The 24,119-nt window shown below is 46.2% G+C and overlaps 1 protein-coding gene across 1 annotated transcript in view; it reads right to left on the bottom strand.

Annotated features, from left to right (window-relative positions):
- Positions 1 to 24,119, bottom strand: part of COQ3 (coenzyme Q3, methyltransferase) — a 171,009-nt gene that overhangs the window by 104,275 nt on the left and 42,615 nt on the right. Inside the window, exon 2 of the mRNA XM_085611120.1 lies at positions 15,712 to 15,835. Coding sequence (XP_085467246.1) covers positions 15,712 to 15,835 — 124 coding nt within the window. The remainder of the gene's footprint in view (positions 1 to 15,711; positions 15,836 to 24,119) is intronic.

Here is a 24,119-nt window from a genome sequence, read left to right as displayed (position 1 = left end):
CTTGTCAATACGTCTCAATGTATCCTCAAATTCAGATTTTATAAGCTGTTCGAGATGTGCTTTGAGCTCCGTGGCCAAATGTGATACCCATACTGGAGGCACCGAGGATTTGATACTACTTTCATCAGCAATATAACTCCCTTGCTGTTTGTTTGTCGCCACCCCAGTAATGTGTTTTGCATATTTCCCTCCCTTTCGATCATTTTGCTTCCGTGGTGCTCCTTTTCTTTTTGCACCCCCACCCGTACCAGTCTTACTAGTGTTACCTGCAGCTATGGTTTCTTGTGTAGACAACAAGTCTAGAATGGTAGGAACAACTATTGGTTGGGGTGAATGGAAAGCCTCTGGATCCGTAGATTGTGAGATACTTGGAATCATTGGTGTTATTGAGAAGCGTCTCTCAGTGCGTTCTATTTCACCGGAGACTGCTCCAATAGCCTGCTGCAGCATTCTGTTGATGGCAGTTGGTTGGGCAATGGGTTGAGCAATAGGGGTTCGAATTAGGGCTTTCTGCCTAGTAGTCGGCCTTGTGTGTGGGGGGGAACTTGTTTCCATTATTATTAGATATTACGGCCTCCTCAAACCCCGACAGGACCAGCTAACGTTAATCAATAAAATAGGGCAAACAGTCGCCCCACAAATCTTCAAATAGTTTTGTATCTGGGGTAATAATCTTAAAAGCCCCCCCAAGTCTATCAATGCTCCGTGGGGACTAATACACAAACATTAGGCTCACAAGAAGGAGATAAAAGGGGGGTGGCCCAGCCCAGCCTCGATCAGTCTGAGACCCTTGGCCCGGCGCCTCCCGCGCAGTGGGGTGTATGGCAGCGCTTTATAGCGCAATGGTGATGCCTCCGCCCTCAGCAGCTGCGGGTGGTTTCGTGACTGGCGGTGTTGGCGTGTTACACTCTGGGACACCGAGTCCCACCAGAGTGTGGCCGCTACAGGGAACAGTAAAGGGAGACCGCGGTGATGGTGCCAAGTTCTCCAGAAGAGGCGGAGTGCCCCAGATCTCTCAGGCGTCCCTACCAACAGCAAACCGGCGTGGCAAGCAAGAACAAACAACCCCCCTGGGGTATCAGTTCTGATCGCTGCTAGGTGTAGTTACCAATTGCTGGGATTGTAATGGCACACTTCAGCGACTATTACACTGCGTGCACTACAGGCTTCAGGTCAAATCCGTGCACCTTAGTCTGCTCAATTCTTCCCAGCAGGGACACCCAAGTTCGCACTTCGCCAGTAGACCAGGCCAGTAAGCAGTACAAAGTCTTATTATGCAGGACAACTGTGCATCCCACGTGCTCAGGGGGGCTCTATCCCGTGATGCTCCAGAGAAGCCCTGCTGCGCCGCAGGTATTAACAGTGGGGGATGGTGAAAGACGCTTTCGTTGGGTAGATACAAAGGCGCCCGCTGCTCACCGTGACTGAAGGCTGGCAATCAGGTCGCCAAATTAACGGAGTGACGCAGATTGTTCCCCGGTAGCTGCGTCTCTCGCTACCGCTCCAGCCTAGGCCTTGGGTCCTCGGCCTCCATCTTCACCACACCCTCAATCATGCCAACTAGGCAGACTGTTGATCTCGGAGGGGATCCGCCGGGGCGTCTAGCCCGCCCGCACAGCCCGCTCACCAGGGCAGAGCTTCTGCACTAGCTCGGCTGCCTGGCAGTCGGGCACTTTCCTTTCCTTTGAAGCTCTGCTCGGCAGGACACCAGCCGACGTCTGCAGGCAGGTCCCGGGCGCTCGTTGGATGTTTTCCCAAAATGCCCTCCTCCCCCCCCGGTCTTCTCCCTGACAAGTCAGTTCATCAGAGGAGAATGGATCACTTGTCCTGTTTTTACCAGGGTCCAGGGTTCTAACCGTCTAAAAAACCATAGTCATAGGAGGGTTATATCTTGGTTGTCCGCTTCGATAGTTACGTGAAAAGCATCATCATAGGGTCTGAGTCATGCTTTCCTCCACCTGGAGGGAGACCAACTCGTTTTCACAGTAGTGATCAGAAATGGTGAGGGTGAAAGTGAGGTGCAAGGCTAACAAGCATTTACAATGCAATAGGCCTCGCTATGACATTGTTTTGAGCTATTGGCATTGAACATTTTATTGTTTTTTTTCCCCTTCGTGAAGCATTAATCAAGCAATGACAATGTCTTTTACCCCCTGCTGACCACCGCATACAGACATACATAGAAACTGCACTACAAACGGGCACACATGCATGCACACGCTGAGAAAAACACGCACCCCGTGAGACAGACACAGGGTGCACCGTAGCACGTGATCACACACGCAGGCACACTGAGTCACATGCACACTGAAGCTTTGGGTCTGAATGGCCCCGTTCAAACCTGGCTGAAGCCTGACTGATTCCCTCCCCGTCTGACCATCATTCTGAAGGTTGATAGGAGGAAGTATTACACAACCCCAACTCAGTCACGCTGTTACAGTCGAGTTAGGCACGTGGCTGACTTTCCCTCACTTTTAGAGATTTAGCGAGCGACCCTGCCCCAGTCAGTCTACTGTCCTGTCTAGTGACTGACTTTACCAGTCTCATAGCGGTTGACTGTGCCCCAGCCCCGCCAGCCTTTCGGTTGCAAGCTGTACAAAAGAGAACCTTCTCCAATCCCTGCCTCACTCAGTGTTGAATCACGTGCCAGCAGTTTTCCTCGCTACCAGTGGCCTACTAGGAAAGTGGCAGACAAGTGACATGCCAGGAGAGCTTTGTAGGAAAGGGAAATCCTTTAGAGAGAGTCATTTTCTCTCTGGATTTCCCTTCTCTTTTTAAAACTCAGGAGCAGCAACATTGTTGTGGTGTCACCAGAGCTTTAAGAGGAAGCCTTTTCAATATTATATACAAGCCGAGGCTGCTGCTTATTTATCTTATGTAACTAACAACCATTGACAATGGCAATAGTCCTGACTTGTAGGTATGATGTTACTTGTTGTATCATATATCTGGATGAAATGACAGGAACAGGAAAATAAAAGTCGGGCGGCATAGTATGCTGAGTGAGCACAGATTTTTAGCTTACGTGTTTTTAAGTCACTCCCTTAATTATCTTGGCCACACCCCTTTGAGACACCCGCCAGTTTTTTCATCCCACTTAAAGCCCTGACCACAAGTATGGGAGGGCGTGGGTATCTACAAACATTTTACAGCATCCCCACACTGGAAGGCCCATAGCCACAACCCACAGAAAGCATTTGGGTCATGTATAATATTGGACTATAGCAGGGTAATGTTATGTTTATGTTTATATGTTTCTAGAGCAATCGAATGCCGAGGCGTCTTGGCGCTGAAAGGTACTGTGGCGGGGGAGGCGAAGTTTAGCGGCCTATGTGGCTACAAAGAGCTTGGTTTTTAGATTTTTTCTAAAGATCTGAAGGTTAGATTGAAGCCTCATGGTCTGGGGCAGCTTATTCCAGAGTCTGGCTGCACAGTATGTAATTGTGCAGCCCACCCAGCCTTCTCTTTTAATCTTTGGTACTCTGACCAAGCCTTGGGTAGCTGATCTAAGGGTGCGCAAAGGAACATATGGTGTGAAGAGGCTTTCAAGGTGTTCAGCCGCTCCGCTGTAGATTGCCTTGTGCACGTATGTGAGTGCTTTAAAATCTATACGTTGTTTTATAGGCAACCAATGTAAAGAACGTATCCCATCAGAGATGGGTTGCCCTTTGTGTAAACCCAGGGCCAGCCTAGCTGCCGCATTTTGCAGGGATTGTAATTTTAACAGTTGGAACTTATTTATCCCCAAGAAGAGGGCGTTTGAGTAGTCCAGCTTGGAGAGAAAGAGGGCCACCATTACTGTTTTTTGAGGTTCCTGGGGTATGTAGGGGAATAATTTTCTTAACGTCTTCAGGAGAAAGAAAGACGAGGACGTCAAGCTGTTAACTTGAACAGCAAAGTTAAGCTTGCTGTCAAAAAGAACCCACAGGTTTCTGACCTTCTCTACAGGGGACGGACGTTCTCCAACCTCTGCCGGCCACCATGATTGATTCCACAAGGGGGGGCCCGGTCCGAATTCCATCACCTCTGTTTTATCGGTGTTTATTTTTAAATAATTCTGACCCATCCAGGACATGATTTCCGTGAGGCATGCGTGGAATCTGCATGCAACCGATTCAGGCTGATTGATGGTAGATATAATTAGTTGCGAGTCATCAGCATACGATACTAACGTGAAACCATGCTTTCTGACGAGGTCAGCTAGAGGTGTGACATATAAATTAAACAGAGTAGGAGATAGGGCTGACCCCTGTGGCACTCCGCAGGGAAGGTGGAAACTGTCGGATCTCATACCTTCCCAGAACAGCCTGTGCTTTCTCCTCTCTAGAAAGGAAGCCAATAGGACTAAGGCGGTTCCTCCCACTCCCAGGTCCCTCAGCCGCTGCACCAAGACGGTGTGGTTGACGGTGTCAAACGCGGCCGATAGGTCTAAAAGTACCAGGACCGCCCTCCCACCGCCATCAACTATGCTACGGATCTATTCAGCAGTTTTTACCAATGCTGATTCAGTCGAATGGCGTGGCCGAAAGCCATGTTGAGAAGAATCGAGCAAACCGTTTGTATCTAGGTAAGCAGTAAGGGATTTGTTCAGATGTTTTTCTAAGACCTTAGCTGCGAGGGGAAGTCCAGCGATGGGACGATAGTTGTTGGGGTTGCAGGGATCCAGGCTGGGATTTTTTTTAACACAGGGGTGATGGCTGCCTTTTTCCAAATGGCAGGATATTGTCCGGAGCTCAAGATTTGGTTTAAAATTGGGGTAAGATGTTCAGTAATTGGGCCTACAGCTTGATGCATGATGGTCGGTGGACATGGATCTGTGGGTGCCCCAGACTTTAAAGAGAGGAGAGTAACGTTGACCTCTTCATTGCTTATCGGCTGAAAGCTGGTCAGCGTACAGCTGGAGCATATAGCAGACCCAGTCAGATCCGGAAGCTTCGTGGTATGCGAGAAGTTGTTATATATTTTATTTACCTTATCTTGAAAATGTTCCGCAAGGGAATTACAAAAATGTTGGTCTGGCTTGAAGGTGCTAACCTGCTGGGGTTTTGCCAGCAGGTTGACCGTTTTAAATAATTCCCTAGTGGAATTTCCTGCGTCCTTGATCTTGACTGTAAAGAAACGTTTTTTGGCATCTACTATCGCTTCTTTATATATTTTCACAAAGAGGCTATAGGCGGTTTTCTTTAGACTATCATAATCTGTCCTCCAATACCGTTCCGCCTTTCTGCATTTGGTCTTAAGGTCCTTAAGTTGGAGGGTATACCATGGAGCTGATATCTTTGCTCTCTTTATTTTAACTATTTTTACTGGGGCAACCCTGTCGGCTGTTGCCAAAATCCAATCATTAAACTGCTGTACAGCTTTATTGTTGCATTGTTCTGACTTGATAGGTCCTTGGTCAAGCACTAATTCGAATATACCGTCCTTAATTTTACCCCATCATCTTATTGGACGTTTATCTGAACTTGCTTGTGCTTTGGGCTGGGATTGAGATCTTTTGAGGTTGAAATAGATAGCCCTATAATCAGACCATGGCATATCTAGTAGCTGAGAAAGGCCAATGTCTGGATCATTGGTAAAAATCCCATCCAGCGTATGACCCGCTGTGTGGGTGGGCCCGGTTATCAGTTGTTTTAGGTCAAAGGCCATAATTTTATCTAAAAGTCTGGTGGTGTCTGGGTTATTCTTTGATTCCAGGTGGTAGTTAAAACCGCCCAGGATCGTGAGTGAGTGTGAATCCGTATACGACTCAAAAAGGGTCAGCAAGGCTTGTGAAAAAGCACTTCTTGGACCTGGGGGGCGATAGATTAATATGCCCTGGAAGGTCTGTGCATTATCGGGTTTTATACAAAATTGTAGTGCCTCTGCCAGGAGGGTAGAGATAGACTCAACATAAAGTTTGAAATTCGCTCGATAGAGAATGGCTATGCCCCCTCCATTGCCTGATGTTCTATTTTGAACTGAATACGCATAACCGTCGGGAACAGCAATATTCCAATCGGGGATGGAGGCGTTGTCTGTCCAGGTTTCTGTCAAAAAGACTAGATCTGGCACAGTGAGCTGAATAAGGTCCTCTAGTTCGTGTTTGTGTTTAACTACGGACTGAACGTTGATTAGGAGACATTTAATATGTTTGGGTGTGTCTTCCTTCAAATAATCGGATGTCTGCTCTGTCTTTTCCCCCCTGGTGCCGGACTCTGCCTCCTTGTTGTTCTGATCGTTACCCCCCGTCCTCCACCTTTGATTGTTTCCCTGAGGATTAGGGCTCAGTTTGAAAGCGCAGACTGGGCACTCAGCAACCGTTCCTGTTGCCTCCGCTGCCAATGAGTTTTTGAGGGCACATGAAGCGGGCATTAGATCCAATAGTGTTTGCCTGCAGTAGCTTACTGGGGCACAAGGACCAGGGGTCCTGGCGCTGGTCGTGCTCCGGGCGCAGACGGGCTTGCCTTTGGCGCGCCCGCTGCGCGACCACTTCAGCGTGGTTTAAATATCCGGTGGCGGCCTAACGTCTAGTGCGTCAACCCCAAGTGCAGTGCGGTCCCGATCTACTTCCGGGAACCGCAGGGGTCGAACACCAAGTACTCCCAATTACGGAAGAGGCTGCAGTGGGGCTGACAGCGGGTGAGTGATAAAACAATTAAAAAAAGATTGGCAATATATTTAAAAGATAAGAAACGATGTTAGCAGCAATTCATATGTTAAAATGTACTTTTCCCAGGAGTGCAAAACATAGCAAATATAGCGAAATGACAGCGTTTCACCTTAGGAGTCACTGAAACACAGCGTGCCCTGCCACATACGCATGCATGAGTAAACTGATTTTTTTTTTACGAGTATACATTAGTTGTCTGTGAATCACAAAAGCGATTTTGCGCTCAAAAATTAAGTCGTTTTCTTGTTTAACTTGAACGAATCATGCAAATGGGTTAATGAATTTGGCCAATGCGCACAAATAGCAGAATTTTGTTTATGCGCCTACATTATAGGTGACCCAAAAATTATTACTTGACTCTGCAAGCGGCAGACCCTGGTGACACTTACAGGTCGAAGATCTACGCACCAAAGTGAAACTTAAGTAGGCAAAAGTTTTGATATTTAGCGTTTCTAGCTTAGAAGTAGGGAACGGCATTCTGGAATTTTCCAAAACGTCAGAACTTTGCAAGTTTAAACCATCATTCCCAATGCGTTTTACCACTCTGAATATACACGTAACACTGCACCTTAAATGGTGGCATGCAGGTGTATGAATAATGCGAGTTCTCCAAACATACTCACATCGTGAGAAGCGAGGGAGAAAAATAAATTCTTTGCATCGAAAATGTACAAGTGGAGTAAAATGTATGAAATACAAGCAAAAAATACCCTTTTTTTAGCCAAACATGAGGATAGTCTGCGTGCATGAGTCTGAGACACAAGTGATGTAATTATGCTGTAACTCAATGTGATGTAATTATCCATAATGGAATATAGAAGGTGTGACGCATTAACAGGGAATTGAGACTGCTGTTAGATTTCTTCTCTCACTCGATCATCACCACATACCACCACCCACCCCTAGAGGCTTCCACGCCCAAGTTCCACATCACCCACCACACGTGTGGTTCAGAGGTTTTCTTCGAGCTTTGTTGCAGCGGCAGATTGGAGGGCAAGAAAGTCAAAAGGAAGGGATGCTAGATGCGGGAGGGGAGGAACAAAGAAAAGGGTAGGAAGGGTGTAAGAACAAAAGAAGAAATGGTGCAAGGAAAGAGAGAAAAGATTCGATGGAGTGGCAGGGGAGAATGGAGAGAAGACAAGTGCTGTCGGAAGGAAGGACACTAAGGGAGAAGGGAAGGAAGGGAAGTAGAATAAGGAGAGGGAAGGGGAAGTAAGGGAGGCGCTGCTGAAAGAGGAAGGAAGAAGGGAGGGAGAAGGAAGGTACAAATGAGGAGATAGAGAATAGAAAATAGGGTCATAATGGATACGCGTTTAAAATTGAATCTGCTTTTGCTGCAAAATAAACCATGTGTATAGCTGGGTGCACTTGTCTTCCATGTTCTTCTGACACATTCGAAGACCCCGTTCTTACGGCGGAGTTTACTCTACCGCGGCCATAGGTTCCTAGGGTGTGTGTGACGGAGCAGACACATTGCTCCCAGACTTCACTGGGAGCCTCGCACGGCTAGGGCCTCTAGGACTGGATGCGAGCACTTGCTTATAGGGCTGCAGCTGCGAGTACAATAGGATTAATTTCCCATCTATCAACTCAATTTCCCTTCTGTCTCATCCTCTTTTCCCACCAGAGGCAGTGCTGACAGCATCTGTTACACTGCGATGATTACACAGCCGCGTTACACTGCGCAAACCGAACTACACCCCACCATGTATGCTGAGCACCCCGTCCAATCACAAACACAAAGTACAATGTCAGCTATAAGTTCGATCAATTATTGAACAAACCACAGAAATGAGGAGACGCGCAGTAACAGCGCAATTTAAAACTTCTGCAAACACTCTGAGCACACAAACACAGAAGGCCGGCACACAGAGAGGTTCCACAGCCGAGGCAGCCTTCAGTCAGTCCTAGGAGGGCCGCCCAGCCCCCCGCACCTCCGCACTGCGAGGTAACCATTCAACGGGCAGCTTGTCCCATTGTCCTCCAAACCTTCTTGCCACCAACAGTCTGCTACAAGCACACAAAATGAAAAGTGTATATACTGTAAGCTCTGCTTAAAACAACCCGCAGTGGTTTGTATTTACATGAGGTTTAAGAAAGCAGATATAGGGTTGTCAGGGGCCACGTGCTGGCTGTGAGTATTCACCGTAAAAAAAAAAAAAGAAAAGGCGGCAACCAAAATACCACATTTCCAATGGCAGGCCACGTGACGCAAGCCAATGGAAATGAGGGGCAGGGCTTCAAGCCCCTTTCTGAAAACCCCTCCACAAAATCTCTCGCCGAGCGAGAAGCGCCTTGCGCTGCAACGCTAGGCGAGACCTAAAAATGATGGTGGTGCATAAATAGAAGTGTTACAGTAGCCTTGCCCCATCCCCAACAGAACAAAATCAAACTAGAGGGATGGAGGTAATTTTAAACTCATCTCACTTTCACCCTCATCATTTCTGATCACTACTGTGAAAACCAGTTGGTCTCCCTCCAGGTGGAGGAAAGCATGACCAAGAAACTATGATGATGCTTTTCACGTAACTATCGAAGCGGACAACCAAGATATACCGCTCCTACGACTATCACGGGAATGAGGGTTTTTTTAGACGGTTAGGACCCTAGACCCTGGTAAAAACAGGACAAGTGATCCATTCTCCTTTGATGAACTTTCTATCATTTAAAGGCCGAATGGATCTCAGCTTCTTTCTCCCCTGATTGATTATAAGCTTCTCCCTGACAATCAGTGCCCAAACAAAGAGGTGACCCAACAACCCTCTTGGAGACAGGCGACCCCAGGGTAAATGGGGGAGGTTGTCCCTATTCAGGGATAACCTTCTTTCAGCCAACTTGATTTCTTTGGATACCACCCCTACTGCTCGATTAAGAAAACCCCCTATGGTGGAAACTTGAGGGGCAGCAGGCGGGGTGAAGCTTTGGAGGAAGACCCTTTCTTTTTCCTCATGCTTGTGGAGCCCTTACGTACCATCAAAGCCCTTCCACCCACACAAAAAAAAGAGAGAATTACCCCTCTCAAACAGACACCACTGTACCAATACAACCTCCCCCATAACAAGAACACAGTCCACCATGGGTGCCACAAGAATCTAAAAACTGTTAGTCTGGCAAAAAAGTCACAATGTAGGTGGCTGGATTGAACTAAAGGTCATGTAACAGGTGAGACAAAGAGAAGCCCACCTTTACAGATGCCAAGATTCAGGGCAGAAAGTCCTTTATAGAAAACACCTCTCCTCCTCCGTGGCTGGAAATGTGAGTCAAGGGGGTGGCCCAACCCCACTTCTTCCAGTCACTGACGTGTACAGGACGGGCCTTCCCTTGACCCAGACTTCGACCAGGCGTGACCCGCCTGCATCCCACACAGCGGAGTGGAAACAAGCGTTTTATCGCACTATGGCGGTATTACAGGAAGCGGCCCCCCCTCTTTGCTTTAGTGCAATCTGGGGATAAGAGTCCCCCTAGTCCAGACAAACAACCACATAAGGCACACTGCGAACCGCACCGCAGGATGATAACAAGCGCTTTATAGGGCTATGGCGGCATTTTGGGAAAGCGGTCCAGCCTTTTTGGATTCGCAATCCAGGGGTGCGAAAGGGAAACATGCCACGTGAAGTAGAGGGTTGGACCGCCAAGCTCTCGGGGGTTGAAGAGGAAAGCTGGGTCGCCCTGAGCAGGGGATGGCGGTGGCGACTGTTCTGTTCACAGGAGCCCCCATGCTGGGTTTGGACCAGGTGCTCAGTAGAACATCTGCCAATACCTCGTTAAACGGTAGCAAGGGTTCCGAGGTGAAGACATCAGGCTGCAGCATCTCCGTCAAGACATTGGTCTTGAGTGCCACAGTAGGAAGCTGCAGGTCTAAGACCTCTGCAGCCCTATGTACCACAATTGCAAATGAAGCCCCCTCCTCCGTAGCCAGGTTAGGGGGAGACACCATGCCAGGCTCTGGGGAGGTATCCAACCCGCTGGCATCACCCAGGTCCATGTACCAGCCCATTTCCTCTTTGAAAAGCGGGATTTCTAAGGGATCCTGCTGCCCCTACCAATTCTCACCCAATCCTAGACCTTCAGAATAAGGCACAGGATACAGCATGGAGCCCAATGGCTCCGTTGGTGCCAGTCTCGGCGGATGCTCAGCCAGCTCTGTCTCATATGGAATAAGGATAGTGAAGCGCCGCCGATGAGCGCCGGCAACGTCGAGGGTCTCGGTGTCAGACGCGGCGTTGGGGAGGGTCAAGTGGGTGTGACCAGCGCTGGTCCAGATCCATGAGGAGGCCTGGGCGTCGGAGCCGACTGCGCGGAACCCAAGGGAGCTCTAAGATGCTGGGCAGCAAGCAGCTTCTGGGAACACGCCCTCAAAGCTTTCGGAGCCATGGCCCAGCAGTCGGAGCACAACTTCGGGTCGTGGTCACGCTCCAGGCACCAAAGACATACCAGGTGGCAGTGGCAGATGCTATGGTGCAGGGGCAGTGCAGCAGGCAGGGGGTGTTTAAAAAAATAAATAAATAAAACCACTTACCTGTCCGCTGCCATCTCTACTCCATTCTGTGGACTACGTGGGAACAGGCAGCACACAGGCTTCCAGGCTCCGCTAGCCAATCACGACAATGCTAATAGAAGTGAATCCCAAAGAGTAATTTCCCTACGTGATATTCTGCATATGGTGGCGAGACAAAAATTTTTATTTCACCTCTCTTAGTCATAATTCTAAGAGGACTATCTTTAATCAAATTATTCACGTCTTAACATGAACAATGTAAGCAATTCAGCATTATCCACATTCAGCAAAGAACACTCTATACAAACAGCATTTGCCCATCTCTAATTCCAGCACTATCCAACACAGCCACTTGTCCTCTATTCTCATTTGTGTTCTCTCGCAGTCGCAAGTACTCCTTTGGTTTCGCCCAGTTAGATGAAAACAGCCCCCCGTCATCTCCTTCCTGCCTCCCTCCAGACTCATGTTATCGCTGCCTCTACACTATCTAGCACTGCATGCTTCTGCACTTCAAGGTCAGCTAATTTCCTTCATCCACTTCATTCTATAGTATTTCTTCTGCCATGTGGCTATCACTATCTTCTTCACCTGGCTTACAATGGCATAAAAAGTCGGTAGTAGCAATATCAGCAGTATGATGGAACTCTACTCATTTGAGAAAGTATAAACCAACATAAACATGGTTGCTACGACATTAAAAAGTAAAGCGAAAGAGTAAATAGAGTCGAAAAGCCAAGCCATTATGAATGCCGTTCTTATGCTTGAAGAGAAAAGGTAGGCAATCAATCTTGATGTGATTGGAGGTAGCCAAGTTACCAGTGTGCACATTCTAAATTTTCTATCCAAGACTATATTTAACAATTTCTTTAGGTAAAGGAGACTTCAACAGAGCCCTAAAAGCCCCACAAGACACCACCACAATTCAATCTCCCAGGTCACACTAGGCACCGCTGTTCCATACAAGACAGCAGATGCTTGTGGCAGTACTTCTTAAGTATAACCAAAGTAAAAAGATGAACCTTTGGCTCCAGCTGCCTGGGCAGTTAAGAGAGAAGCTCAACCCAGAGAAAGTCATTTAAGTTTACATGTGGATTCCTGCACATAAATACGGAGGCAAACAATGTGTTTCCTGCATATATTTAGGCTTAAATGTCTCCCCACCCAGCCAGTCTAATACCTTGGCTGCATGGGGAGAGTCGAGGAAAACAAAAAATACATCGGCTTACATTTTAGAATGAAATTGTGTCTTTCCAGCCTCATCCAAGAACGGCTGAGAAGTTGCGCCCCCTGCAGCCTGACTCTTTAACTCTTTCCTGCAATAGTGGGTGGGTGCAGACTGGAAGATACCCTTACATTCTAAATTGTGCAGATACGTATATTTTGTTTTCCTTAACACTCCCCATATATACCTGTTGTAAATCCTTAGAATCTATATCTAAGTTTTGTTTTCGTCAATTTGTGCACGTGAGAAATAGCCCAAATATTTACGACATTAAAAGATAACCATCAGGATTGAGTGACAAGTTGATGGTATGTGAACCCTTGCTCTGCAGGCAGATACTCGGTCTTCCACAGACGCCCAACGTTGGCTAGAGGGCAGACTTTTGCAAGTCTCTTTGGGAGCCTGTCAGGGAAGAAGCATTACAATACAGCAGTTGAAGGAGCACCCGGCACATAGCAGAGGGGCGCCCTTAGTCGTGGTACGGGCAGGAGCAGCCAAGGGTGGAGAATCGCCCTTCTTTGGTGTCGCCACAATGGAGGGGTCGCGCCCAAGATGTCATCGTGGGGCGCCAAAGGGGGCAGCAGCTTTATACGGCCACGCAAGGCGAGGGATCGGCTTCTTTTTCCCTTTACTGAGCACCGGGATCCATCACACCGGATTCACACCAGAAGCAGGCTGGCCCACAATCCTCCTATAAAAGAAAGGCGGTTTTAACTGAGTGACACTAGGGTTGCAGTAGAATCCGGCTTCCTTCCTGAAGTGCTCCGCTGGGGTCAAAGGTCATTGGTATGCCTGGAGGGGGAACCACTAGGGACCATGGGGTGGAGCAATTGACTCTAGGGGGGAGGGGAAGGGTGCTGCTGAGGCACTAAGGAAATGTGGTGAATTAACCCCTGATGAGTAAGTGTTATCACCTGGATCAGTTTTTTCATGGGATTCCGGACGCGAGTGAGATATCACTCAATAAGCACCCTTCTCACAACTCATAGGCCCACCTGTGTCTGCAGCTCGGCTTCTGTCAGGCAAGGTATGGACTCCAGGGTCAGATAAGCTGAGCATAGCAGCCAGTGGCGGGGACCCATCTGTAGGATACGAAATCTTAGGTAAGCTACGAGGATGGCATGAGGACGCAGAAGAGTATATCTACCCATAGACCCCAGGGGCTCAATAGGTGTAGATGTTTATTAGCCCCCTAGTTTGGAGGAAGCTGAGCTTGGGGGGAGGAATTCTTACAATAACGCAATGGAGCGAACTGTGCGGCTAGGAGGGTCCGTAGCCAGACAATAAGGTCGATATGGCTTCCAGTTTATAAGGTGCAGTCGTAACCAAGTAGTAAATGGGTACCCATTGGAGAATCTGAGGCAGATACATATCTTTAAGCACCCATAGTGTGGGGGTGCGGGGGATGGAGAGAGGCCCCTTAGGGAGGGGGCGCTTTTGGTTGTATGAGGACCAGCAGCTCCGTTTTGGGCATCAGCACAATCGTAGTGGTGTTAAAGAGGCCCATCAGTGGTAGCGGGGGGAGGGCGAGTTCGACAGTGACCGACTCGCCCTGTGGCGGAATTTCTTGCAGCAGAAATGAGGGCTACCCCAAATGTGGACTGATTTACTGGACTTTCCCCTTGAAAGGGGGTTGATTAATGTGGGCACTGGGCAGGCAGGAGGGTGGACTGACCTGCTGGTGGTCCTGGACCTTTCTGCCCTACCCCGGGAGGCCAGAAATTGAACATTTTAGGGGATTTTGCCTAGTGGTAGGTATCCCCTGGCAGGGATGGACCGCGATGCGGTGCCCTGGATAAGGTAAAGGGGTCTGCTGGCACTTGACGTTAACCTTTCTGAAATGTTCGTTTGTAAAGGAAGGTCGAGATACTGATGTGTTGCTTGCACAATCGATGAGCTGTTCATCTGCCATATGTCCTGCTTCTCAACAATTATGTATGATCTGGCTGATCTTATGAATGGTGTTCTCATAACAATGTTTGCTTAACTATGACGAAGGTTGTCACTTATCATTTCACAATGAGTTGTGTCTATGTGATTAAAAGGCTACGCCCTTGGTTAAACCACAGTAATGACTATTGTCCATCTCCTTGGGAGTGATGCAGTGGGGCGCAGCGAGTGGCACGTGTGAGCGCACTATGAAGGCGCACCCGGCACATAGCAGAGGGGAGCCCTTAGTCGCGGTACGGGCAGGAGCAGCCAAGGGTGGAGAGTCGTCCTTCTTTGGTGTCGCCACAACGGAGGGGTCGCGCCCATGACGTCATCGTGGGGCGCCCAAGGGGACAGCAGTTTATAAGGCCCCGCAAGGCGAGGGGTCGGCCATTTTTTTCCCCTTCACTGAGCACCGGGATCCATCACACCGGATTCGCACAACCACCCACCCACCCTGGCAAGAAGGTAGAGTGTGTGGAATTTCTTGCAGCAGAAATGGGGGCTACCCCAAATGTGGACTGATTTATTGGACTCTCCCCTTGGAAGGGGGTTGATTAATGTGGGCACTGGGCAGGCAGGAGGGGGAGACTGACCTGCTGGTGGTCCTGGACCTTTCTGCCCTACCCCGGGATGCCAGAAATTGAACATTTTGGGGGATTTTGCCTAGTGGTAGGTATCCCCTGGCAGGGATGGACCGCGATGCGGTGCCCTGGAAGTTACTAATAAAGGGATGCCCTTGGTTCAAGGTGAGTGCGATGGATAAGGTAAAGGGGCCTGCTGGCACTTGACATTAACCTTTCTGAAATGTTCCTTTGTAAAGGAAGGTCGAGATACTGATGTGTTGCTTGCACAATCTATGAGCTGTTAATCTGCCCTATGTCCTGCTTCTCAACAATTATGTATGATCTGGCTGATCTTATGAACGGTGTTCTCATAACAATGTTTGCTTAACTATGATGAAGGTTGTCACTTATTTCTCAATGAGTTGTGTCGATGTGATTAAAAGGCTACGCCCTTGGTTAAACCACAGTAATGACTATTCTCCATCTCCTTGGGAGTGATGCACTGGGGCGCAGCGAGTGGCACGTGTGAGCGCACTATGCTACAACGCGTTTAATTGGGCATTATTGTAATTTTCTGTACAACTAAAATTTGAAAAATACCAGCTGCAGTTTCTCTGCGACCTCCTCCCCACAACCCCGCAGCCAGCAAAACATAAAATGTTAATACAGATAAAGTAAAAAATAAATATAGGCCAGTAGAGATACATAAAAATACCAATAAACCGAGAGCTTTACCATATTCCATCAGGAAGAAGAAGAAGAAAACAACCAGCATATTTTCCTTTTTCAAATATCAAACATACACTTACTATCAAAATGATATTCTCACAAATTGATGACTTACCAGATGTTCCTCACACCAGACATGTGTAAGGAAGTTGGGAAGTCTGGTTTCAAAAGTCTGGCTTGCTTACATCCCTCTTTAAAGCCACAACGCTTTGTAAGCAAAGTTCCAAAGCAACGGCATGCTGCGAACAGACAGAAGATTAATTAGAAGTGTTGTGGTGGGAAATAAAGATTATACTTTCTCTTCCCGAACAACGGATTTCAGTTTTTGATAAACAATTTTCCCTCTCAATCATCCAGCAATCCTAATTGGGATAACCTTAACTTTTATTCTTTGAAGCACTGGGGACGTTCCATAACCAGCATTAGTAAAGCCAATAGGTTTGGCTTCAATGTGCTAATGCATGCAAAAACCGGTTATTTATGCTTTGTGACTTGGAAAACTGCCTCTTTCTGTGCCTCCTGTGCCTATTTTGTTTTATTCTCCAAGCCTGTAGTGCTGAAGTAAACCGACACTGTAAAATACAGCCTTGGTGCAACAACGTGGAGCAAAAATCACATTTAGGTGCGAAACGATTTTTGGGACAAAATTACTTTAACTGTACAACTTCAGCAGGTGAGTGGAAACAATTGGGTGCAAAAACACATTTTGGTGCAAAATCAACTGGAGAGTGGTAACACTTTTACAGCAAAAACATATTGTACAGTCAGGTAAAACATTAGTATTGGTACAAAATCAGCAGGAGTGTGGATCATACATAGGTGCAAAATGACAGTACATAGAGAAATTGCAGTAGTAAGAAGTCACAGTATGTGTAAAAAAAAAAAGTGTACTTAAGTATGACACCAAATTTTTATGACAGCATAGTGGGGCAAATTCACCATTGACACATCATAATCAGGAGTGCTGATCCTCTGCTTTGTCCTCTGCTTGCTGGAGGACCAGGTCATCTGTACAGGGGTCAATAGTGTCTCATCACCTTCGGGTGGGGGTTATCAGGCAGACAGGTGCAACTGGGACCCAACCATGGTGGTTGAGAACATTTGACACGGGTATATTCACATCCGGTCCACTATGGCGCTGCAAACTGGACCAACTCCAGCCCTTTCTATGCTTGACCCTAAGAGTAGCAAGGGCAGGCAGTTTAAGGCTGCTTGGGGAAGTAGCTTTGGGGCAAGAGCTCAGAACTCAGTCAAGAGACACAATAACAATGTCTAACCCAGTGCTTATCTTTTATGTTAAAAGTAAGTACATGGCAGAACTAAATACAACACATTCCAAGGAAACAACATACAGGGTTGAAAACTAAGCTGCGATTAACAGTGAGATACTACATATCCTTCATTCCTGTATCCCAGAACTATCCCCCTCCCTTCCTCCCTCTATTGTAAACACCTTGTATCTATAGGCCCAAAACAGACTATAGCCTTACGAAAGGATTAGGCACAGGTACAAATAGCTTAAACACTCTCACAGGTAACTTGTGCAACTTTAACTCAATGTCTCTTTAAAACCTTTCAGAACAAAAAAGTTAAGGTCCACATTCAGTCATTGATTCAGGCTAAGTCCCTGATGTTAACTCTGGGCTTTTTCAGCAATTTGGGGTGTGAGGGCGGAAACGGATCAGGCTTCCGCCCTCAAGGCAGCTACTCCTCTCTTGAGGTGCCCACCATGGCAACCTCAACCTGGAAGGTGTTTTTTTTGGGGGGGGGGGGGGGGGAAATAAGTGAGGCAGGCCTGTGCAGTGACACACCTACACTTAAGGGAGTTGTATCTGTGATGGCATTAATGATGCTACATATTATTCTGCACTATTAGTACTCACTTTTAAGCTTCTAATGCCATGCTAGTTCATAGAGTAATGTGTACAAAAGAAGCTTGGATGTTGTCACTGACATATTCACCTAACTAAGTTACTTTAACCTTTGGTTTTGTCAGTGAATTTCTAATTTTTTTTAAACAAATATAAATCTTTTTATCACACCTAACTATAACGTTACTTTAACCTTTGTTTTTCAGTGGATTTCTAGGGGTTTTTTCTCCGTAAAGTAATATTTTATTACTATACCTGCAGCCAATCCCTCACAACGTATGACATTCAGCCATGAGCAGTGGGGCGGTTGTCCGCAGGGCCTGGCCTGCCACCATGCCGTATAGCAAATCTCCCACATGCAGCCATCCCCACAATGTGCACAACCTTTGGCATTGTGGCCAGCCCACCCGTAGCCAGCCAACGCTACCCACTCCACTCCCGGCAGGCAGCCAACCTCACCCTGCGCACAACCTTTTGTCGTGTGTGGAGTTGGCCACAGGGCGTAGTTGCAGCCAGACCTTGCGTTCTACTCCCCGAAGGAAGCCACTGGGAGACAGCTAATCCCAAGCCACGCACAACCCTGGGCCGTTTTTGTTTAAAAGGGCATGGGGTCTGTATGGCCTCCCTCTCCGAGCCTCATCAGGCCGTGGGAACCACATCCCCGGGTCAAAGACAATTAAAAAGAGGAGAGGGCCAAATTTAATATAAAAGGGGAGAGGATGCGCCCCTCCCTTCCAGGGGACCCATCCATTATTTTTTGCATTTGTGTTAAATTATAAGGCGAAAACAATTCAGTTCTACTCAAATAATTCCATGGCACTAAATTTTATTTTAGAACCTGCAAAGTCCAACTCAATAGCAAAACTCGATCTTGCTTGATTCTGGCCATGTTGAAGCATAGACCTGTCATTTTGTATTATGCCGAATGCAGACAAAACAACATTATTCAATGAATAAAGATGACTTGACCGTGTAGTCATGCCACTATCCACAACAGCTAAATGCCTTTTCCAAATTTCCGGTATCAATTTGTCTCAATCATTCAGCAGCTTCTTGTTGAGAAATTTCCAAATGTCATTGTAAGTTGCATAAATAAAAAGTTTAGAATGAGGAGAACTGGGACCCAACAAAAATTAATGTAAATTCATTTTATCTACAGGGAGGGATAAGTGATCCTTAACTGCTGTAAGGTGAAATGTTGTATAACTATTGCTGGCACAACTTTCCTACACTGTAGTTAGTAACTACCCCCGAGGGTTGTGACTGAAAATACTGGTGGTCTGGCCTGCTTGCTTTAAACACCTTGAAAGAGTTTATAAAACTGGCCTTGCATCCACTGGCACCTCTGAAACAGAAAGTGAAGAATCATATGTTCCATTCTGCACCATTTCAGTAAGCTGTGCTTCCATGAAATTAATAAACTGTTGCAGTTATCGAATTTAGCAAAAAAGGGAATTTTTGGTGTATTTAAATGTTGACCAACCCAATACATGTAGTCTGTTTTGTTTAAAAAGATCATTTGGTGAGGGACCAGACAAGCCCTAAACAAGGTATCAGTGTCCTGGACCTGCCAGTGTTGTGTACCCCAAATAGATTTAAGCTCAATATTATCCTTCCAATACTCATAACCCTGTAGGGCTAGTTGTGAAATGAATGAGTCAGAATAAATCAATTTAGTTTGTGTGAGCATACTTTTCTTCGGTGGGAAAGGCAAAAGCTTATAACAATGTGAAACCGGGTCTGTAGGGACATGACCAGAAAAATAAGGAACTTCTTCAAATATGTTTTAGAACTACCTACATGTGATGTCAAGAAGTATTCCCACTGCATATAATTAAAAACAGCACATGGAGTACTAGCTCTGTGTAAACAGTGATCTGCATAATGATGGTAAGAAAACATGTTCACCCTAATTTGCAGAACTCAAATACAAATCCTCATTTTCAAATACTGAGCATGATTCTAATTCAGATAGCATATTAGAAACAGCGGTAACATCCCAGTCATCAGAAATTTAACCCAGGGTAAATACGTAATCCATAGCAACTTTAAAGACATAAGGAATTTCCAAGGTCTCTGTAGAATCAAAAATGGCATAGGGAACTTTATCCCAAACAATGCCATAACGGACAGGGAAAGGAGTAATGTTCACCAGGGACAAGTCTCTTCGGACTTTATGTAAAGAAGAACGGGCGTAAGCACCTCAGCTACACGTTCTAGTGAAGTATGGTCTGGGAGATGGTGTCCATTCAACAGCAGAAAGAAAACTGCACTGAATCCAATAGAGAGGAAGAGAAAAAATAATCAAATAAAAATCCAACAGTAGGACTATGAAAAAAAAGTATACGAAGAGTCTGAAAAAAAATCATCAATGTTATCAAAACAACCAGCAGCAATTTGAATAAAAACAGGGACCTCATCAGGCAAAGGAGAGCAGGTAGGCATCTCCAAAGGCGGTAAGTAGTATATAATTTCATTGCAGGGAGCAACAGCAGAAAATGGCAAACTCATGTTAGAAACACATCCTATGTTTCCATCATTAATTGGTATGATTGAAAATTCAGGATCTGAAGACCCCAGCTGGGGTGTAGAAAGATCAGGACTAGTTAGTGCATGTAGAGGGATTTCGTGCAAGGTAGGGAGAGGTGACAAGGAACTACCAAGAACCTCCTGTGGCCTACAATGGGAAACTGACCACATGGTGTAACTTAATCAAATGCAAGGACAGGCACTGGTGAACAGTAGGACAGGCCAAACTCTTTTTTACCTGCAATCCTCTCTGGTACTAGATTCCCAACTTTAGGAATCCAACCAGAAACCACTGATTGCTCCATCACTGTATCAGTGGCAGAACATTTAGAATTTAAATTTGAGTGCTCATCTCAGAAGTCATGGTTATTTCTGTAAGTGAGTGAACCATTCATTGATATCAAAGGGCGCATCCGCCTCCACTGAGCTAGAGTTATTAGGACCTGGGAAAAATATTAATACCTCAAGTAATACGGTGTAGGGAGTCATACCACTCAATGACCATCTCTGCAAATTATTTAATGCTCTCTGGACTCCAAACAGGTGATGAATCCAACTACGACCTGAACCTAATACTCTAGCTGTTAAGGACTGCTTTAAGTCTCAGTTCTTCTGCTCCACTATTGAATTTCCCTCAGGGTGATGGGGGGGGATAAATAATGCACAGCAACACTCAGGGTGCCAATTGTATCCAGGAATCCCTTAGAGGCAAAGACAGGTCCCTGGTCAGAGTGGCATGCTGCCACTGCACATGTACCGATAAAGACTTACAAATCTTTAATAACAGTTCAAGCGCCAACCGACCGCTGTGGCCACACCCATAGAACTTCAGAACAAGAATCAACAGCCACCAAATAAGTTTAAAGCCACTGGAGTGGTCTGCAATTATCTAAATAGGTACACTGCAATGGATTATTTGAAACTAACAGAGGTGTCTGCGGCGGACGAGCAATGGTGGAACTTTTAAGTTGTTGACAAATGTCAGAGCAAAGGAGAATATTTTTCAGTCTGTTTATAAAGACCCTGCCTTCAGTAGTGTTTATGTAATAAAGAAACAGCAGCCACCACCCCAACACTGGCAGATGCCAATCCCTCATGAACAGCTATTATTAACTACAACCAGGAGTCCCAGTTGGGTATCCCTTGATCACCCACCACGAGAATGCTAGCAAAGGGAATATTGTGAGGACTTAATAGATAGGAGGTTTTTGCGGAGTAGACTTTCGGTAGTGGCATCTACTTATATAGTCTGAACAGCCACCTTGGCAGCTTCATCGTCCAACAAATTCCCTGCAACGTATATTCCAACACGTTGATGACTCAATGTGTGGATCACATAAGCCCGTGGCACAGCATCATTCAGAGCCGCTTCCTTCCCTCAGAGAAGTTTATACTTGATAGCGTAACCTTTAGAATGTCTGAATCCATTCAAGCCCCAGCATGATAGATTATCATTAAAGGACTGAACACAGTAATAGGAATCATATACTATAAGTGTAGGGAATTCTGAATCTGTATTCTGAAATGCCAGACCCAAAGCTTTCAATTCAGCCAGCTGAGCGGTATAGTCACGTCGAGTTTCTGAATATGTTTTTATGCCTGAAATACACCATCTTTCATTACACCTTTTACTGCAGCAAATGCAGCCGAGTACTTGTACTTAGTACCAACCGTGGGATGGGCTGAACTATCAGTATAGATTATGAAAGCATACTAATCTAGAGGCAACATTTTACTAGACATGGGGTAGTCCTGTTCATAGTGGAGATTTTACTATGTTTACAAAGTTTTGTCTAAAACAATATCTACATAAGTATCTGTCAAGAAAGTGGCAAACTGGATCCATCTTGGATGTGAGGATTTCTAGTTAGGAACGCTGACCTTTAAGTCCAGAACAGGAGACAGCACAATTATGCGTTTCCCCTGTGCCAATGGACGTTCCTTCAGGACAGCAGTCTGAAAAGCAGTCAAACTTTTTTCAGAGGAAGCATAAAGGTATTTCTGTATTGGAACATAAACGCAATTTATAAGAAATCAGCACTATTTCTCCGTCTTTGAATAAAACATATGTGTTGTGGAAATATGGATTTTTCTGGTCAGTTATGTCCCCTATCTTGGACCCCAACGGTTCCATGTGCATGTCACAAGTACATGTATGTTCCCTCCAGTTCCAGTTATGAAGACGCAAATACATGTGCGTCCACCGTCAACATGTCCTTTGACAGATCCGCCATGAATAGGCCGGATATTCCATTCCTAAACATGAAAGGCCACCGGCTTTATATGGTTCACTTATGGCACTTTACAGTCCAGGCAAGTAGGCCCTGATTCTGTCATCAAACTCTTCTTGCCTTCTGCCTCTGAAAGCTCCAGTCTGAGCCTGCATCTGTGACCATGAACTTTGTCTCATTCTCTGCGCGGCTCACGAAGCCTGACATCAGCCTATTCTCTGCCAAGAACTGTATTTCACCTTCGAATTATCTGCTTCCCCCTCAGCCGATGCATTCCTGCCTAGTAGCTTAAGTAAACATTCTTCCAGTTACCGAGCAAAAGGCCGACTTCTCTGTCCTCATGCAAGTAATTCATAGCCTTGTTACCATGGAATATTCCTACCCCCTCGCATTTAGTGTAGACACTTAGACGCTTGTACATGCACGCACAGTCAGTATAGAATAGATTCTGTCCGAGAGTCCTTCTTTTATGGATAACATAGTTCTTTAAACATAGGATGTTAGATATGATTTGGGATTAGGTTGACTTGACCCCCCAGACTTCTTGTCTCCACATGTAGAGCTAAATGTCAAGTCCCCTTCACCCCCTAGTTACACGTCAATTACACGTCAGACTGCTGCGCGCGCATCCATGCCAAGTATTATCTTATAGATCCACCTATACATGACATCACAACCAATTATGTTCCTTTTTTCGCCTTATTACACCCATTTCTGGTTACGCAGAACAACTCGTCATTTTCCTTATCAATTGTTACGCCTACTGCATTTACTTCATTGTCATGTATGTACTATAAAAGTCATTTCTTGTCAATAAAGTGTGTGCTTCACTTCCTGAACCTTCGTGGTGACGGAACATTGGGAGCAACCGATTATAATCGAATTAATGGAATAAAGCCCATTCCGAACCTCTAATACCACGGATTCTGCCTCTCATTTTATTGAGCTATTTTACTATGTTCCTGTATCAAATTCAGTCCCGGTAAAGGAATTTTTATTTACCACATGATGGCGCCCGAACAGGGACACTTTCTCATCTCACGCGCCGGCGGTGCGTTGCAGGCCCGGTCTCCTGCCACAGCTGGACGGACAATAACGCGTACCAGCAGGATTTCCTGTATCTCCCTCCGGTCAAGCGGGGGCGACTGAGACTGCGATCAACACCCAGACGAGGCGGTGAGAAGTGCGAAGTATCCCGACCAGAGCCTAGCTGAGAGAGCAAGATCCGAGGTATACAGAGACCCACCAGTCCGAAGTCAAGCCCAGTGTCCGACGAGTCGAGTCGAGTCGAGTCCAGTCCGGTTCAAGTTCAAGTTACTGAGGCCTTCCGTTTCCGAAGCTACCCGGTGAGTACCATTGCTGGGGAGGCATTTCTGACGTGCACATAGGTTGTGCCGGTCAAGACGGGTTTGGGTACACAAATCCGGTCTGCACTGTTTTAGCAGTGTATCTGTACTGTTTAGCAGTATATCAAGTATTCCGAAGTATTCCGAAGTGTCTAGTTATTGTCTAGTTATTGTCGAGAATTAAGCTTGGTGATTAGTTATGCAGACGATCATCATTGTTGTTTCAGTTAAAGGTTTAATGTTTAATGTTTAAAGTGTTTAAGTATGTTCTGTATATCGTGGTATGAATGACTGTTCATTATCGTGGTTATTGTATTAAGTCTGTTCAAATTCAAGTATCAGGTCAAAATCAAGTATAAGGTCAGTTCTCAATATGCCGCTCTTTTCGAAATTAAGACAGATCACTACCAGAAAAGGGGTTCTCGAAGAAGCCGTCCCTATTCCTCCTAGGGACACTCCAGGGCACTTTATGTATCACAAACATGGCTTAGACGCTATATTATTTCTTGATTTATGGGTAGACTACACCAAGGGATTACCAGAAAG

Source organism: Triturus cristatus, chromosome 6 (genome assembly GCF_964204655.1).
Source record: "Triturus cristatus chromosome 6, aTriCri1.1, whole genome shotgun sequence".
Taxonomy (NCBI): Eukaryota; Metazoa; Chordata; class Amphibia; order Caudata; family Salamandridae; genus Triturus; species Triturus cristatus.
This window is presented reverse-complemented; position numbering and strand designations above follow the sequence as displayed.